At 39.3% G+C, this 20013-nt stretch overlaps 1 protein-coding gene across 4 annotated transcripts in view; it reads left to right on the forward strand.

The window, feature by feature from the left end:
- Positions 1-20013, forward strand: part of cntln (centlein, centrosomal protein) — a 107793-nt gene that overhangs the window by 60610 nt on the left and 27170 nt on the right. For all 4 annotated transcript variants that reach the window (XM_044113363.1, XM_044113362.1, XM_044113360.1 and 1 more), the window contains 6 exons: positions 984-1252; positions 6171-6389; positions 8679-8776; positions 14371-14497; positions 15658-15795; positions 16501-16686. In XM_044113363.1, coding sequence (XP_043969298.1) covers positions 984-1252; positions 6171-6389; positions 8679-8776; positions 14371-14497; positions 15658-15795; positions 16501-16686 — 1037 coding nt within the window. The remainder of the gene's footprint in view (positions 1-983; positions 1253-6170; positions 6390-8678; positions 8777-14370; positions 14498-15657; positions 15796-16500; positions 16687-20013) is intronic.

The following is a 20013-nucleotide window of genomic DNA, read 5'->3' on the forward strand; positions in this document are numbered from 1 at the left end:
GTGTAAATCCTTCTAGCAGTTAAATATATCTGGAGTTTCACATATTAAAATCAAGTTTATTATAATTAACTAAAACTAACAAAATAATAAAAACTACAATTCAGATAACACTTTTGTTAACTGAAATTAATAAAAACATAATAGTAGAGAAAAACTATGACTAACGAGAACTAAGTTGTGTGTTTATAAAACTAACTAAAACATATTGAAATTACGGAAATAATTTCCTTAATTTTCATGGTTATGAAGTATAAATATAAAACTGATGTGAAATTGATTTATTTTTTCCACACCAGCAGTTTAATTTAATTTGTCGTTGAATTACGGCACGCCATAATCCTCCAGGCGGCACACAATTGTGGCGGCAAAAGTTTGGATAAAACACCAGAGTCATTTGGTTGTTCAATGATAATGGAATGATTTATTTACTTTTTTTAACTTAAATTTTATTAATTTTTACAGAGCAATTACACAGTCCAACAAGTCCAACTTGTCTGACTTATTAACATGAATAGAGCTTCTTCCCAGCATCGACTAAAAGTAGCTTTTTGAAATCTTAAGTATTTAATCTTTTCCATTTGGTACAATTCCACATACATTTATTAAGTTTTCATTGCCCAAAATGATTTGTACATAATCACATCACAATGCTTTGACCTTCTTGAATTCTTCACCTATAAATTTACCAAAATATGAATAGAACTAAAGCTAATATTTCTATCAATGAAAGCTTAACTAAAACAAATTGTTTAATTAATAAAAACTTGCAAACAAATTCTAAAAACGACCTAAAACTAATTTAATTAGACAAACAAAAAGTAAAAGCTAAATAAAACTGAACTACAATGAAAAAGCCAAAACTATGAAGCACATACGTGTCTACATGCGCCTGTAAACTCCCAGCCGGAGCGTCTAAAAACAGATTCCTGAGTTTTCCTGCTCTCGTCACCTCTGAGGCAGCTGCATGTTCTCCCCCCTGTTAGATGATAAACAGCAGGAACCCTGGGAGCGAGGGACAAGAGGGGAGAAACGGAGGTGGAGGAGGAAGAAGAGGCTGACGAAGACCCAGCGCTGCTCCTCCTCCTCTCTGCAGCAGCGCGTCGAGTCTCTGCAGCGCCACATAGACATCCTGCAAAGTGCCAAGAAGGATGCTCTGCTTGCAGCTAGAGAGCAGCAAGAGGCCAATGAAGTGATCAAGGTGCAGCTCGACGCGCTCACTGTGCAGCTGAACAGCAGCAAGCAGCACACACAGGTAACACAGGAGTAAACTGTAAAAGCTGCTTTGGAAATATTTCACTTTTTGTTTGTTTTTTTGGTGGGGAGGTGGTGAACATTTTTAATGAGACAGCTGGCAGCCCTGCTCTCTTCTGTGGAGGTTACAACCACAGAGCAGAGGAGAGCAGCAAGTAAGACAAGTTTATTTTTACACAAGTGTTTCTCAGAAAAATAAAGGAGCAGAGGAAAAGAAAATGTACTATGGGTTCAGAATTTTTAGTCTCAACAGTTTCTGCATATCTGAGGTTTTCAGAACTGAGGAGCTTAGAAAGTAACTGCTGCCTGGCCTTGTTTGATTCTGAAGAGGAGTCAGGAAACCCAGAGGTTCATACCTGACCAGCAACTCTGAAGGCTGTTTAGGCCCGAAACCATTTGGTGCTTCATCGAACATCAACATTTCAAGATCTTTACTTTTACAACGGGGAGTTGAACACGTTGATCTAAATATGTTGCCATTTTCCTTTTAGCCTAAAAGTCCATAAAAACTCAGAATTATTTCAAAAATTATCTTTACTATATTTGTCTATTATGGAAGTCGCAGTTTTTTCATCTCTGCAATGCATGCTGGGCCGATGATGCGGTTAGGTTTTGGTAGAGTCAACCATGAAAACAAAACACATCATCAGCAGGAGCTAATACAAGATCAAAACAAATTGAAATAAATGTATATAAACTATATTTTATCTCTTTTGTAGCCTAACTTGAGAGATTAAAGTCACAATTCTGACATTAAGATCTAAATTCTGGGACTGAAATCTGAGAAAATATCTAAACTGAATTCTGACAATTGTGAATTTTAAGTATAAATTCTGAGAAAAAAAGTCTGAATTTTGAGATTAAAATCCAAATTCTTCTGTAGCGTCTTGCTACCACTGCATCATAGTTTTCTCCTATAGTTGCTCTTGTCAAGCCAGTTGTACATGAAAAACAATGTGCCCAGTTATGTTCATCCAGCCTCCTTCTAACAGAGACAAGCTAACTGCTTTCTACAGGTGAGCTTCACTCACCTGTCGAGTTATTTAGTGGTTAATCAGTCTGATAGGAAACAAACCGCGCTCACTAACATGTCGGCAGAAACAGTCATTTACCTGATAGACAGTACCTATATTCCTGTAGTGTGAATAGCCACAAACACCAGCTGGATGTATAATTAGAGACTAGGCTGTGTGTGTTTTTGTAAAGTTACAATTCGGTGGACTCGTACACACGAGTCAGAGTGCAGCCCTTCCAACGCTGCCACCCAGGAAGTGGCCCTAGTGCACCCACCAGGCTTCTGATTGCTGAAACCCAGCGAGACCTTAGACTCAGACACAGCAGTGGAGGCACACACACACACACACACACACACACACACACACACACACACACACACACACACACACACACACACAAAGAGGAGTGAATGAGTGGACAGAGGGGGAATTGCTGTCTTCCTGTTTGTTTCCTCTCTCCTCCTGCAGTATTAATGCCACTCCACCAGAGAAAGTTGGAGCCGACCGGCTGGTCAAAGCCGGGTCTTGTTGCCCTCTCTGAAAAGGCCAAGAGGTGATAGACTTTGGACTTGTTCCAGCCGGTCCTGGCCAACTCTCCAACTAAAACTCTGCTTGTAATTGGCTTAGGACAGGCTCCACAGGGGCCATCATGTGATAGGTAGCATGGCAGCTTCCCAGAGACTTGTTTGTGTTGCTCTGTCTCCTGATCCTTCAGCCATTCTGTCCTCTTCGCTTCTTTCCTGCCTCACTGCCTTATAAAGTCATACACTGTTGTCTTGTGTCTTCCATTATGTTTTATTTCCAGGTAGCTTTTCCAGCTCACACATTTTAAAACCTTAAACTGGATACAACTATCCGTGTTTAAATAGTAGTTTTGGTGGTAGAATCCCATCCTGAGGGTTTTTCTGCATAAAGTTAGCATGTTTTCCATGCTGGGAAACAGAGACAAACATCGATGCTCACACTCACACCTACAGACAATCAAACTAACAGTTGTGTTTTTGACCTGTGGGATAAAGTAGGGGTAGGTGATGTGGACGTAAAGTTTTATCATCATATTTTCTGGGAGTTTTGTTACAACAATAAAAGTGACGATAAGAACTATTTATTAGTGCTTCTTTAGAAAAGTGGATGGCAGAGCAATCTTTGCCACACAAACAAATGCAACTTTAAAAAACATTCCCTTTTCTAATGTTTTTCTTTAGGACACCAGTCACATAGAAAAATGTGAATAAACTACAGTTAATCATATTTTCAAATTTATTGGTATGTCTTTATTGAACAAACAATAGAGAAAAATTTATTGTGACAATAATAAATGAAATTCCTAGCATAAGAAATGTGTTGATGCAAACCCACGCATGATTTGGGAGAACATCATGCACACTAGGAAGACCCTGGACTATTTACGCTTACTCAGTTACAATTGCTTGAGTAACCTTTTTTTTTTAAATGTACTTTTAGGAGTATTTTTACTTTGCTGTACTTTTTACTTTTGAGTAGTTTTATTATGAAGTTTCTCCACTCTTGCCTCAAACTTCTGGATTTTCTACCCACTGAATGAAAAGCTAATATTCACCAGACACACACCTGCAGTTTTTGTTAAAGTTTCATAAGATTTTTTTATTGAAAGAAGCTGGTTTGGAAACATTTTATTTTGCCTGATTTTAATTTTTGGTCCTTAAAATACCAAAATTTCTTCTTAACTTTATTTTTTAGTCTGTCTGATTATGTTATTTTAAATGATTAAATGATTGATAATTTGATCAGTTGCTCGGTACTTGAGTATACTTTTTACCAAATACTTTTTTACCCTTACATGAGTAAAAATATGTTGAAGTTGTGCTACTGTTTGTTGAGTATAATTTTCTGCCCAGGACCGTCTTTCAGCAGCTCTGCTCACTGCTCCACTGTGTGTTTCTGCAAATATTCAGATTATTTATCCGGCTGCTGCTGATTCCATAAGACTGAGAGAAAGGAGCGCCACAGATAGAGGAGTCCTCTCCTCCTCCCCGTCTGTGTCAGTGTCATTTCTCACCAGTGCTGAAAATGGCCTGTGAAATCAAAGCTTGTCTTACAGGAAGTGTCATCAATGCCTCTCTTAATTCGTGCTCTGCTGCCACTGGGGCCATATCCCCACTTTTTATTCCCCACTCTTCTCCCCCACGCTCCCAGGGGAGGCGGCGTGTGTGCCTTCAGCAGAGCAGAGGAAACCTAAAACAAGAGGGATTCTATTAAAAGGTGTCAGCCAGCAACCAGATATCAATAACCTCCATGTATGCAGAGCAGAGACCAAACCCTTGGGAATCTGTGGTTTCATTCGTGTGTGTTGGCTCGCTGTGTTTTCCAGCTTTGCTTTACACGGTCAGAAGTATTTCCATGTATCATGTCTCCTATTTGTGCCATTAAGCATTTTTCATGTTTGACACAATACCATATCAGTTAATCATTGCAATATTGAGCCAAAGTTGCAGTGATGTGATTATAGGTCGTATTTCCTAGTAAGGAAGACAGGAACTCACTTTAATATTTGCCACAGATGTGTGGTTTATCTTGATCTCTTTGGAACCATTGATACACTGAGTTGTACCTGATCAAATGATAGCATTATTATTAATTAATCTAAACTCAGTTGTTCAAATGCAGAACTAATAATCTGATATCATAGTGAACAGTCCAACAGTTCAGGTTCATGCAGCTTGTGCTCTTGTAACAACGATGGTGTTAAAAGATTGTTATGTCAACAATCCACACATTTATTATTTAGCTTAATTTAAACTTATTAGTTGCAATTTTTTCTTCCAAGAAGTTAAAATGTTTTTACTTTAATTACACATACCTAAACTCTAAAAGAGAAGTCACAATAATAAACCACACAATAATATGATGGGTGTTACTTAGTTACCACGATAAATACATTGTACCATGTGATACTTCAGCGTTTTCTGCAGTAACTAACTAAGTTACTTACTTGACAACTGATTTACTTTCTTAATTACCAACTAAAAAGGTTAAAAACAACTTTCTCACTTACTTGAAACCAAACATATGTACTTAATAACTAAGCTTCCCCAATTATTTTCCTACCTGCTTACTCACAGCTAACTTACTCTAACTTGTTTACTGACATAGTAACTTACTGGTGTGCTTTCCAACTCACTACTATATGTATTTACTAGTTTACACAGTTAACTACCAACATGGTTACTAACCTGATAACTTATTCACTGCATAATAATACAATTAACTATTTCATCCACTGACTTAATAATGACTACTTTAATTTTTTTTTAGTTTAGAAGTAGCGTACTAACATTTTCACTTACTTTCTAACTTCAGTTTGTCTTCTTATGGTGTCTGCAGAATACTTAGACGTATTTGAAGCCTTTCCTCCGAATAAAAAATCTTCACATTTACAGTCAACTGTTTTATTTACTAAAAATTGACAGGAAAATCTGGGAATTTGAGTCTGGAAAGTGATGGAATTTTATAAGTGAAAAATGTGCTGCAAACCTATAGAAAAATGTAACTGATTAAGTTAATTTGCTCTCAGGTGAATAGATATACAGTGTTGTGGACATGTCATAAATCTTAATATACATGATTATTAATTTAAATGCTTATAGTGCTGTTTGCACACAATGTTCTGTGGATGTATATGCCCTGGCCCTACAGCATCACTGCAGGTAATAGGATACAGTTTCCTTCATTAGCTCAGTCTGTTATTGTTGGTCGGATCATGCAACAATACGTTGCAGCTCGTTATCGCATATCCGTTCCCTCCACTCCAAAACAGAAATAAATATTTCCACGTCTTTTTTACGAGAAGGCCCGACTTCAACTTTTATTTGTTTTGTCACCGCCATGACTAGCTCACCAATCCTGTTGTGGCTATCTCTGCAGAAGCTGACCTCTGACCTAGCTGGTGTGGAGCAGCAGAAAAAGGTTTTGGAGATGGAGCTGGAGCAGTGGAAGCTGGTTACACTCCCCCCAAAACCTGCACCTTCACCAGCAGCACCACCCACTGCACCAGCAAACACTGAGTGTTCCTGTCAGGGCAAAACCGGACCGGCCCTCCAGTCCCTGGAGGCGGAGGTCAAGCAGCTTCAAGTCAAACTTAAGGTCAGGACTTATTGAGTTAATCATCTACCGTCATTCTCCACCTTGCTGTGCATGCCTCTTAGGATAAATCTCTTAATAGGATGATAGCATTAAATAATGTGTTCATTTCTAATTTTGTGCTCTGTGGGGCATGAATGAATAAAGTGTAAAAATGTCAAATCCGTTTGTGTGATTTTAAAGAAAATCTGCATGGATATCTACATTCTAAACAATTAAATGTTAAAATGTGTTCTGTCAATTGATTACAAAATGTAGTCAGGTTAATCACAATCCACCACTGGGATTTATCTAGATTAACTACTATTCTTACCTTTGATCAGATGTATAAATGTACATTGTCAAAAATATTTAAGATGGAATAACCAAGCATCTCAGTTTCCCAGATTTTCATATTGTCATCTCCCTAAATTAACAGTCTAAGTCACTTTTTCCCAAAAGTGATTTTAGCAAAAAAAAAAAAAAAAAATCTACCAGAAAAGGATTCAGTCAAAAAAGATTAAAATTACTTTTGGCTAAAAATTCTTTAGTCTGTTATTTTAGGAAGATGACAATATTCAGGAAGGTTTAAAAAAAAAGGTATTTTGTTTCAAACGTGATCAAGAAATGTTAACTAAAACTGATTGTTTCAGTGTTGCAGTAAGCAGGCTACATGCTACCTTGTTTTTTTCCAAATGTTCATCACAATGTTTCTTGTTTTTTTATTTATTTATTTTTTTTATTGCTATTGTTGTTGTTTTTTCTTTCAAAGAATTTTTGGCACTAGTGGACTTTATTTGTTCCTTTATCAATAAGGAATCAAACCTGGGATTCAAACCTGTGACGGCTGCATCTGGGTGAATCACCTCCGTGTACAGGGCAGCCGCTCTCACTGTGGCATTTTTTTAAAGGGAAATAATTCTGCTTAGCACATCAGACTCTCATCGCTCATCTTTTCTCTTGCCTTTGTGACTCTACATTGTTGAATGCTGTACTTGATCGTGGAAATTGCTTCTGTGGACCAAAAGTTACCCTCTGCATGAGAGCCTTTTAGGTCAGAAGTGATAATATGATTCATCTGGATTAAGTCATTTTAATTTTGTTAAACTTTTTAGATTAATCGCATGCGTTAATGTTGACATCCTTAGTTAAAATTTGTGTATTTCTTTACAATTCTTGTGGCCATTTTAGCTGCAGCACTGTTCCGCAGCCCAGCACTGGAGGATTAAACATGCATCTTTAGTTGAGAGAAAAAAAGTCTCCGACTTCATCAAATATCAATTTCTGAGGCACTTTAACATTTCACTGAAAGCCTCAAAGTCCTTGAAGCTTCTGCAAGAAACTCTTGTCAAGGTTTTAGTTTTCAGATCATGCAAGAAGAAAAAAAAGCACAAAATTTTCCACCTTTTTAATTTACACACTGCATCACCTGAAATTGCATGTGATTTCGACATGAATTAGCATTTCATACCAATTGATCTTATTTCAGAGTATCTGTCAGAAAGATGAGAAATGGAGGGTAACAGTGGCGACGCGCCCTGCATGGCGGAGAGGGAGGTGCGAGCGGTGCCGCGACATTATCACCCTCTCAGCAGCCGGCTCATCAGTGTCACCGAGCAGATTGCTGCTGTCGGTGCACACGTCTCAGGAAGTCATGGCAGGTGACACCTTAACAGAGAGGGAGGCGACGGAAGCTCATGTTTAACAACAGCTTGCAGTGGAGCATTTCCCCGCAGACAGCGGCCTTCAAACCAAGAGTTCATCATTTTTATAAGCTGACATCATGACATCCTTTGTTTTGTAGGCACAAGTGGTTAACATTAGGCTACAACTGATGATTGATCTATTGATTAGTCTGACGATTATTCGATAAAAATCTGACTAATTATGCAGATTTTTTGTTTAAACTTTTTTATACAATATATAAATACATTAAAATGATTAAATGATTCAATTCCTTTTTTTAACTTTAATTTTATGGCCTAAAATTTAGTAACAGCATTCCTTTAGTGAACGCTTGTTCATTTGCAGCATAGGATGCATCTGCAACTAAAAAAATACTTTAACATACAGCGAGGTATGATTTAGGATGTAAAATCAAGACATGTTTATGTTTTACACTTGCCTTTTTTTCAGTATTGAAGATGTGTGTTTTTTTTTCCCACTTTATAAAATGTATTATTCTCTTTAACCTCTTTTAGCACCTTCTTGCCTTCCACTGTTTCCATAATGAGAAGGCATGCTGTGCTTGACCCGCCATCAGCCAGGCTGAAACACATTAACAAACGCTCATGCCATGTCCCCTCTCTCCAGAGCTCGAACGCTGAAGTCACAAAGCAGATGGCGGCTAACAAAGCCCTGCGCGGACAGCTCCAGGAGAAGGAGGACAAGCTCAGCCAGCTGCAGGACAAGTTAGTTACACACCTTTGTCTTAATTAGTGCTGCTTGTCCTCTTTGTGATCCCGGCTGTTTGTTGTTGTTGCTCTGCTATGCACCTTTTTTTTTTTTTTTTCCTGCACCTCTTTGTCTCTCCATCCCTCTGTCTGTGTGTCTTAATGCACTCTGTGCAGCTCTCATCTGCTGTGTTTGATTCCACCATGTGGCGAGCCTCTTTCTGCTGCAGCTTCATCAGCAGCTCAAAGAAAACAGTGTGTGATGTTAATATGAGCAGCTAAAGCACACAAAGAGTTGTACCCCTTAAACTTTTTCTGTGTTTTGCTGCATTAAAGCTCAAAGGCAAACTTTCTTTATTCATTTATTTATTTTTTGCTTGGTAAGGTTTGCTTTCACAATGCGCTTTTTAGACTATAATTTTAAAACAAATCCACACAGCTGACGATCATTGCTCCCATTGGACAGAAATGACGGACAGAGCGACCACACAGAGCTGGGCAAAGTATCCAAACATTTCACTGAAGGAAGAGTAGCACTACTTCAACAAGAAATTACTCAACTAAGAGTAAAAAGTAGTTGTTCAAGAAATTACTCAAGTAAGAATAAAGTATTTGGTAAAAAGGCTACTGAAGTACAAAATATTAATTATTTGACATTTCTAAAATAAAACTTAAATATAAAGTTGTGTGAAAATTTTTGTATTTTAAATATCTAAATACGAATATGAAGTATTTTACTCAAAATACTTTATAGAAATAACACGACAAAACTACACAAAGAAAAGATTTTCCTAAATCAGTTTTAAAATATAAAACCTATGAAACATTAAGAGAAGCTGCAGGTTTGTGTCTGGTAATTTCTTTCTAAACAAGTTTGTTTTTCATTCAGTGAATTTACTCACAGTGAGTAGAGACTCCAGAAACTTTACTCAGGTAAGAGTAGCGATACTTCATAAGAAAGTTACTCATCAAAAGTATAAAGTACCTTTTTTCCAATAGATTACTCAAGTATATGTAACTAGTTGCTGCTCAATTCAAATTTTTTATTATTTTTTTTTTGGTAAAAGTAAACTTTGGAAGTCCTGCTTGCTGCATTTCTGTTGTGCATATTTGTGGCAGAACTTTGAATATCAGGCGGCTCATACGTTTTACAACATGATATTTCTAATTTTGGAACAGCACCGGTAAATGCTGCTGCAAGCTGAATGGGACGAGGTGCTCTGCCACATACAGAGCTCTGTATGTGCAATAGCAGCGAAAGCAACACTGAACGGCTCGTTTTCACCTCAGGAAGTCCAAAGACGTACATTTCCTGTTGTTGGTTGGCATCGAGGCCGGTCGGTGTCCGTGGCAGGAACCAAACTCTGATCCACTTAAAGTGACTAGCTACTGCCTTCTGGATTAGTGTATTGCCAATTCAAACTTTCTCTACCCATTAAGAAACGTCTAACACTTGTTGTGAAAGTACATTTATTTCAGGATTTACAAACAAATACACAGCATATAGAATTGTTAATTCATGAGTTATTTGGCCTGAATAAACATTGAGAGCGTTGGTCTTTGAAGTCTTAACTGTGTCAATTTACAGCTTATTACGTACAAATCATCATTAATTGATGAGGTTTTCAAGGTTAGTTAACTGTTAATAATAGTTAAATAAGTCTAAATAAGGTGTAGTTACTGTAATGTACTGCCACATTTTGCCCTGTAGAAACATCATTCATTGTGTTTGCTGGCCCAGACATAATGAAAACAACTCAGATTATTTGATTAGTTTGTTTTCTACATTGGCAAAGAGATGAAATTCTGCTTTCAGAGTGGCTTCTTTTCCACTGACCATAAAATGGCGCAAATTGGAATTAAGAAAATATGGGCTTAATGGAAACACAGCAAAAACAGCCATTTATTCATCAGGATGAGGTGGTTTTTCAGCCATGTTGACATTTGTATGTTTCTCAGAGCTGCTGTTTATAGTTTGCATACAGCAGCAACACACTTCTTTATATGCACTGGCCTCTTTGAAACAATGTGCAGCTGGCTCCACCAGAGCTCCAACAGCAACACAAAAATGTAGTTTGCCATTCTAAAATGTGGAACCCACAGCTTTTCTGTAAAATCACAAACAATTTTCCCAAAACCCTGCAGATGTTGCTGCTTCCAAGTATAAGAGAATTTTTGCACCAACGCCTGAATAAGACGCCAAAGTCTCCTCTGCTGGCTGATGCACGCTAGAGCCACGGCTGAATTATCAATATATCTCATGCTTACTTCTGTTGCCACCAGGATTTTTAATGACTTAATGTATGAACCGACTTATTCACGTATGATTTTGATTTCATTTCTTTGATGGAAACACAGGAATTGCAAAACTGTGGCTTTTTAAAAAATTTTTACATTATTGGAATATTGAAAAGGTTTTCTGCACTTTTCGGTCTTGGCTTTTGCCAGTGAAATTCCTGGATTCTTGCAGGGCTGAGAAATCATGATCATTCTGCTAAAACGATTGACGCATTTCCTCCAGGCGCCGCTCAAGATTAAACTCATACAAAGTAGCTCTGTTCACTGCAAAAACCAGTTCCACTGGAACATTATTCCACTTGTATCATGGGAAAAACGTCTCATTACAAGTTAAATAAAAACTATAAAGAACTAATCATTCTAAAACAAGTTACTTTTAATTTGTTTTATCTTATTTAATGTGTACTAATATATTTGCATTAAAAGTTAGACCAAAAATACTTGGTAAGATTTTGTGTTTTTGCAGTTTGATTGCAGACGCCACGTCCGCCTGTCCACTGCGTTGGCTGCCATGTTGTTTGGAGTTTGTAAGGTCCGGCCTTCGCTCATGCAGCAACGTAAATCAATGAATTCAGTCAGCTGCCAATCTAATCGATTGTGTTCAATAAATGGATTTTGCTACCTTTGTGGAATATACCTCAAATATCGAAACATCGAAAACACACATCTGTGTTTGCGATGTTTACGATAACACAGAGGACCCGCACAGGATCTGCTAATGGAGAGGAATCTGGGAAGCAGCTAAAGACGCCACTAGGCAGCAGCTCCTGTGGAGTCACTCAGTTCAGCTTTTACTGCATTACGAAGTCCGCATGCGTCGCTGTAGACGATTCACTGTTGAGATCTGACTCACGTCTTGCATTTGCACTTTCAGAAAGGTACAAAGAACTACTTGGCTTTCCTCCGGTTGTGTTTGTCCGCTGTGCTCCGTCCTCTGCCTGACATTCTCAATAATACATCCAGGTTGTGCTTGCGATCAGAGCCGAGCGCAGGCGCGTGTTTGTATGCGACCAAAGCACTAAGGATCACAGCTCCGTTTTCTCGCGACATCCGTTGCCTCTCCATCATCTTTTTGTCACTCAAACGCAACTCTGGATGTAAGTTTCGGCCTGCTGCTCCTCCGTGGAGGGACTCTTTCTCAGAATGAAAGACATGTCTAGACGTCTCTGAAATATACATCTCAGCACACGCACGGGGAGCAAGGCTGCTTCGCCTTAAAGAAGAGGATGGGGTGGGGGGGTTAAAAAAAGGAAAAAAAGAAATGAATTTCAAAGTACACCGGCATGTCCTCAGTCAATATCCGGCACTATGGCCCTGCCTTATTTATGAAGCTGCTGCTTTCATCTTTAGCCCTGTTGTCTATCAGCCACATGAAACATCCACCCTGTCTTCACTCCTAACAACATACACAGAAAAGTGCTCTCTCGCTCCTCGCTAACGCTCCGCACACCGCTGACTGTTGTTATTACAATACACGCATGTTTGATGAACAATATCAGCAACAAGCGCAGAACAAAGGCAACAAACGTGCGAACGATCGCGATGCAGTCGGAGGCTTCTCGTCTTCTCGCTCCCACTATCGCTCATAAATAGAGATCATACGATCCGGCAGAAGTTCCGCATATCGCTCATTCTTTTTTATCCTCTATTCTTTTTTGGGTGTGGGAGGAAAAAAAAGAACATCCAGAATAAATGTTGTGGGTCTAATTGCCATTAGCAGCGGGGCAGGGGGAGCTGCCGGGCGCTTATTGCTGCTCTCCGTCTTTAAGTCAACAGCAGACAGTCATCTGAAAGGTTCAATATGGGTTTTCTCATTAATGGCCAAACCCATGGGGTAACCAGCCAGCGCTCCCCCTTCTCACCCCCAAAGTCCCCAGGCTAGACTCGGCTCTCATTTAATTTAATGTCACTCCAATAGGACAAGCTCACACTTATTTAACCAGCCCACCCTCCTAGAGAGACGGGGACATTTGCTCACATGGAGGCATTTGCCGGATCGTTGCGTCATCTGTTTATTTAAAACACACGCAACACTCTGAGTGTGTGTGGGGGTGCGCGTGTGGGTGTGTGTGTGAGAGAAGAGAAGCCACTACATCTTTGAAATTAAAAAAATCCACTTAATTAACTGCATCCTTATGATCTTTATTCTATTTGTTCCAGCTCCCAGCGGTTTAGACAACCATGAAAATGCCTTATATCTGCTTTTTATGAAAACAGAATAAAACATGCTAACACACTCAGACCACTTAAAAGAAGAAATCAAGAATATTAAGTATGTAAATAGGGAGGATTATTGAAACAGGAAGTGACACGCGCTGCATGATTGCTAGAGTTCAGGTGTAAACCATTTACATTGTAAAAGGCATTGTTTGTCTTTCTGCAACTTGCGGCTCCACAGCCACAAGTGGCTCTTTGGACCTTTTAGAACATCTCTTCATAACTTTGGTTAAACTGATAAAGAATCATCGAGTTCTTAATGGAATAATGGGATTGAATTTCCACAACAGAACCTCACTAAAAGTAGCTCCACCTAGTGCTTGCTAATTGCTGCTGGCTAGTCTGAAGGAGCTTAGTGGGGGAGGACTGCTCTGTGAGGCAACAGCTTGGAAACTGCAGCTTTGAGGAGGAACTGTGCCTTGAAGGCGGGGCTAGGTCCAACCAGGAAATGAAAAATTAAGGCAATTAATGTTTTATGAGGGAAAAACATCATAGCATGATGTAAATCTCAAAAAAGTTGATTTTACATAATACTGCCCCTTTAAAAATTCTAAATTGTCATATTTGAAAAGGTCAGGTGATGTTAGCGGCTCTAAGCGGGTTTTGTTTAGCAGGACCGAAGGTAAAATCGTCTGTTTGGAGTGTACAGGCTGCAGACCCCCCTGTCTTATGGGAAATCCCTCTGAAACAAACAGGAAGTCTCCCTTATAAGTGGCTTCCTCTGTAAAAAGCCTCCCTGTTGAAGCATTTATGTGTCTGAGCTGTAAAATGATAAACATTAAAATGCCGCGTTGCAGTCGCGGCTGATTCGAGACGCCATTTGTCAAAAAGGAGTCCCCAGTCACACTCAAAGCGGCGCTCGGTGCCAGAGCATTTGTTCTAATATATGCCAGCTAGAATTATACATGCATCCCCGTTTTACGCTCCTCCACTTACCCAAGCAGCATGCCAGTGTATTTAGTTGTCATAATGAGCTGTCATGGCTGATGCAGCGCGTTGGGACGCCACGTCTGCCAGCTCTACTCGTGTGTGTGTGTGTGTGTGTGTGTTGGTTGTTCTCTGTTATTTCTGTGTTAAGGTTTTGCATCTTCTTTTAGGGTGGTCCACGGTGAGCGAGACGTGGCCATGAAAAGGCATCTGGTGGAGGACCTGAAGACCAGATTAAAGGTCCTGCAGGACATGGAGAGAAATTATCGGGCTCAGGTGGAAGACCTGGACAAGAAGGTGGGCAAACATCTCTGTCTCGTCACAGTTGAACTCTTTTCACAAAACACTTTTAAAAACCATCTGATTAAATATTTAGAGCCACTAAAGCAGTGAATGCAGGCCTGGTGTGAATGCAACCTTAGTGTCACGGAGCCAAAGTAACAACCAGGACGCTTTATGTTTTTTTTATAAACTTTATTCTTTGTGTCTTTAATGGATACCCTGGACCTGTTGCTATGGCAACACAGAGACACACACACACACACAGAAACAACCATCATTAGATGTCATTACAGCTGTGGCTTTTACTACAAATAATAAAAAAAGGAGTGAAAGCTGTTGCACTGAGTCAACAGTTTGTAGACAAACCTTTCAGTTGGAAAACAGCTGCAGGGTTTTTGTTTTCTCTGCCAGCTGTGCAGCTCTTTGGACTGAAATGTTTGCTGATTCGCCATCACACTGGATAGACAAAGTCTGAAAACAGCAATTTCCAAGTCTTGCTTCAACTTCTTCCTTGGATCTAAATCTAGATTTTGTCTGAGATACTGAAACGATTAGATGTGTTTTAGTCCTAAGCAGTGGTTCTCAAAATCTGGTATCAGCTCCACTGGTGGTGTTCAGGCTGCTTTTGTGAAACCTGGACAATATGGACTTTTTCTATTAGTATTCTGACAAGATTATGATCCTATTTATTACTTTGTGTGTGTCATGGCATTCACAGTGCCACAAACATAAATGGTATTCTTGAAAAACAATCCCATTTCAAATGAGATTTTTCAGGATGCCACAAACTTTAAATGTGTTGATTTACATCATTGACTTGCACACAGTAACTCCACTTAATCATACTTTTGAATTTACTCACATTTATTGATTCTGTCAAGTAACAAATAGTGGAGAAAGTAACAAAAATCTTAATGATAAATATTTATTTATCATCAATAACTGAATAACTGATATCTGCAGGCAATTAGCTGCAGTGGATTTCATTTAGAGGTATTAAAGTAAAGAGGGTTGACTTCCAATGTATCTCACACTTCACATTTAAACTTCGCAAACAAAAATCCAATTTAGACAACAAAAATTTAACCTTTGGAGGGCATGAATACTTCTGCAGGGAACAGTATACTGTATAAAATTAAATTGTGTGCATTTAACTGTTCCCACTGTCTGTCCAGGTAAAAACGCTGTCGGATGAGGCCTCCAACAGGAAGGCGCTGATTGAATCCCTGAAGAGGAGGTTAAATATTGCAACAACAGAGAAAGGCCAGCATGAGGCGTCCTGTGCAAAACTGAAAGAGGACATGGAGAAAAAGGTTAGAAACCACAGAAACAGATGCTTGTCGCTCATCAGAGAGGAAGGCAGTTTGAACTATTTTGTGCTTTGGGCGGAAAACGAGCAAATTCTGTTTATTATCTGGATGTTATTGTCTTTACTCTACTGACTAGAAAATTCCATGCACTGAAAAATAAGACTCACCGTCGGAGGTTAAATCACACCAAACTTCTCCCAGTCAGAATTATTACCAAAATTATTTCTATTTGCTAAATGCTGCAAAACATATATATAGAATGACTACTAGAAACTCATGCAGTTTAAAAGATACTTATTCCTGATGTGAGCTTCTGAATCTGAAGAAAGTCACAAAAGAAAATCTCTAAAAAATGTTCTCTACGTTTTTTGGTAGCGCGCAAATAGAAATGTTTTAGGTAATTCTGAATAACTGAAAACAATAGATGTTTGATCTGAGTTAACTACAGACAATGAGACAAAATGTGTCTTTATTCAGGGTGTATAGACATCTGGTTTTATCTATACATCTGATGCTTTCTACTGACTCTTTCTCACTTAATTCAGTTGTTCTGTTGAAGCTCGGTATAGAAATAGACACAGATTTAAAGCGCAGCATTGATTTGTTGGGTTGGTCTTCACATGGAGATTTTCTGCTGATATTTGAAGCTTTTATCACCAATATGAAAAGGGTATTTTTGATTCCAGTGGATTATTTTGCTTCTTTCAGGAGCAGCGGATCCAGGCCCTGCAGGCCCGTGTTGGCGCCGGCGAGCAGGCCTTGGCCGTCCTGGAACAGACCGCCACCGAGCAAATGGAGGGTTTGACCCAGCACAGTTCCCAGGCGCTGGAGCGGCTTCAGAGACGGCTGGGCCATGCGGGCTCGCAGGTGGAGCAGTTTCACTGCTTCATCAAGGTACAGCAGAGAGCCGCTTGTCTGCTTCTGAAAGTTTTAGAAGTGATTAGGCAAAGGTTGAATTTGTTTGACACAACAAAGTAGCAGTGAGGAAATTTCTGTCTGTGCAGCGCTAACTGAGACCTGATGGTTCACTGGCCGCAGCAAAGAAAAAACATTCTTCTAAACATCCTCAGATACTGGACTAAAAACGTAGACAAAGTCCAAAGAAAAACTACTCAGACCTTCATAAAGCCTGGAGATCAATTGATCCAGACACAAATAATCAAAAGTCTGACTCTAGATTTTTGCACAGTTAGGTGATCTCAGCAGAAAGAAGCGGTAATGATACGTCTCCCCCTGCTGTACAGAGTTATTTAGATCTCCACTGGGAAGCTCTGAGATCTAATTTTAATGCTGTGTTACTATATTTAGCTGGTGGACAGTTTGAATTTTAACATCTTCATGACATTAACTATCTCCATTTAAAACCAGATATTTACATACACTGAATGAAAAGACGCAGCATTTTTTTAAAACGTTTTGTGTTTTAGGTCAGTTTGGGTTACCAGATTTATTTTTGTTTGCTAAAAGTGAAAATAATGGGAGAGAGCATTTCTTTTAGAGAGTCTCATATTACGTCCTGTAGAGTCAGAGTGTGTTTTGATGCAAAGTGTGCATATCAGAAACAAAATACCTCACAAAAATGGCAGCCAAGACGGGTAAGAGTGTCAGGATCCACAATGAACCGTAATCTGACATGAGCTGAAAGGCCGCTCACAGAGGAAGAAGCCAATATTACAGATAACATCTTACAGAAAACAGACCTGAGAACACTTTACAAACTGTGAGGTATGGTAGTGGTAACGTCATGCTGTGGGAGTGACTGGTACACTTTACAACAACATGAGGAAAGAACATTATCTAGAAATGTTAAAGCAACATCTTATTGTGTGAATTTTGTCAGAAAATGTTAATTCTACCAAACCCTGAGAGACTGAGTTTAACACTCAGCTTCCTTATTGTTCTAGCAAATAGAAAGAAATATTATTAATAAGTCCACCTGATCAGAAACAGGAAATGTTTAGAGAAGTGTTGGGCTGTGAGATATAAGGTTGTGTCTTTCTGCAGCGAGTATCTGGTTGAAACAGACCACCATGGAGGAAATCTGAGCATCTGGAGCGCCGCCCTTCTCCTTCTCTGGGCCTAATTCATCACCCACTGTTGTGTTTGTGTCAATCTGCCTGGAAGTGATAAAGACTGTCCATCACCTGAGTTCAGCTCACACCTGTCTGTCGAAAAAGAAATAACTGACGGATAGATAACATCGGTGGAAGTTTTCTGCTCACAAATACACCAGGTGGCAGACAGATTATGGACAGAATGCACTGTTAACTTCCTGCAGGGAATTACTGTGTTTTATCCAAATAATCTAATATTCTCTTCAATATTGAGCAAATATGATGCAAACATGTAAGACATTGCAGTTAAGCCCAAAAGTATTCATAAGCCTGGAGGATTTAGGTTTCAACTAGTCTTTAAATTTTACCAACATGTTTGTTCTTGAATCTGCGGAGGAAGGAAAAGATTAGGGTGATGGCAAGGAGACCATCCATTGTCATAGACGTGGAGCTAATCACCAAAAATAAACCATCAAAATACAACAAAAATATACATTTGATTTGCAATTTTCTAACAGGACAAGAAAATAAAAGCACATTGAATTATTCCTAAAGAGATCTATATTAATTGTGTTTTTCTGTCCAATTTCCACCAATGACGATCTTAATACTTTTTTTTCTCCAAAGAGTTTTTGCGGCGCTAGTGGCTCGTGTTTTTGCAACAGTAGGCAGACAGGAAAGAGGGCGAGGAAAGGAGGGAAGACATGCGGCAAAGGTCACCGGGACCGGGAGTCGAACCCGCAAACTAAGGCGTTTGGAGGCCTTAGTCCTCCAAACGTGGGTCGTGCCAACCCCCCGCGCCACCACAGCACGCCCCCTGATGATGATCTTAAATCTAAACCTGCCAGGGGTGTGAATAGTTTTATATAGTAAAATAGTTTTTTATTTATGTTCAATAATCATTAATCAATAAGCAACATTTGCGGCCCCTGGACCAACTTTAGAATTGAGCAAATTTGGCCAACATGGTTGATACAGATGGACACGTTTCCATCTTTTACAGATAAATATCATATACTTAAAATAATATTAGATGCAAAAAATAGGTTCCTTTTTATACTAACAAAGTTTTTGCATTTGTTGTAATTTTAGAATAACTAGAGCCAGAATTATTGATCTGCTTTTACTGAAAAACAGATCAGAAAACAATAAAACTCTGGATCTGCCTTAAACTGGATGCTTTTTATGTTTTCTATCTTCGATGATCTACTGATCCGTTTTCTGCAAAAGTCTGGCTTTTTTGATTTCAGAGAAAATAAAAATAAAAAAAAGGCACAAAAAGTTTGTTTTAGAAATGTTGGCCCCCTGTGTTTCCATCATAACGATTTTATCCCAAAAACTTTGGACACCACGGATCCACATGGAGCCTGGAAAAGACGCGCTACTGTACAGAAATGCGTGTCATGCTCGTCTCCTCCGTTCCCATAACCCCGAGCTGCCGAGGCCGTCGTCTTGTTGTTGAGGATTCACATCATTGTTTGTCTCCCCCCGGCTCTTGTGATCCCCTATAAGAACAGCGAGCCCTTTGATTGGACTGCCTGACGTCCGGAGGAGATTTACTCTTGTCATGTATTGATCAGGACCGGAGGGCTGCGTGTGTGTTTGTGTGTGCAGAGATCTCAGTGTCTTTATGAGCTTATTTTTTTGTTCTCTCTTTCTGTGTGTGTGGGGGTGTACGGGTGCGTGGGCGTGTGTGTGTGTGTGTGTGTATGAGTGTGTTTTTCTATTGTGTGCCAGCAAACCCTTTTGGCCCCTGCACACGCCCCAGGCTGTAAGTACCGCTCTTGAACTGCTAAACAGTGGCCCTGAGTATTGCGACCAATCCACAGTACACAGATACACATGCTGAGATTATTCTCCTCCAAAGAAAGCTTCGACTTTTTATCCTCGCTGAAAAACACACTATTATGGTCAGTTTCTGCACTGCGCTGTGTTTTCTGCTGAAACACCGATCTGTTATGTATCAAAATGATTAGCAGCCAATTAAATTTGATCTTCTGAAGGCTTCTGTAGAGCAGAACAGGTTACATTTGTTGGATATTTAGGCGTTACTTTTTGAATAGGACGTTGCATAATTAATGAGTTGTGCTCGTTGTGTTTATGGATTCAACGTGGCACAGTTGAAGGGAAACAAACAATGATTCACCAGTTAAACTAACTGGTTTTC

This window comes from Gambusia affinis, linkage group LG04, assembly GCF_019740435.1.
Source record: "Gambusia affinis linkage group LG04, SWU_Gaff_1.0, whole genome shotgun sequence".
Taxonomy (NCBI): Eukaryota; Metazoa; Chordata; class Actinopteri; order Cyprinodontiformes; family Poeciliidae; genus Gambusia; species Gambusia affinis.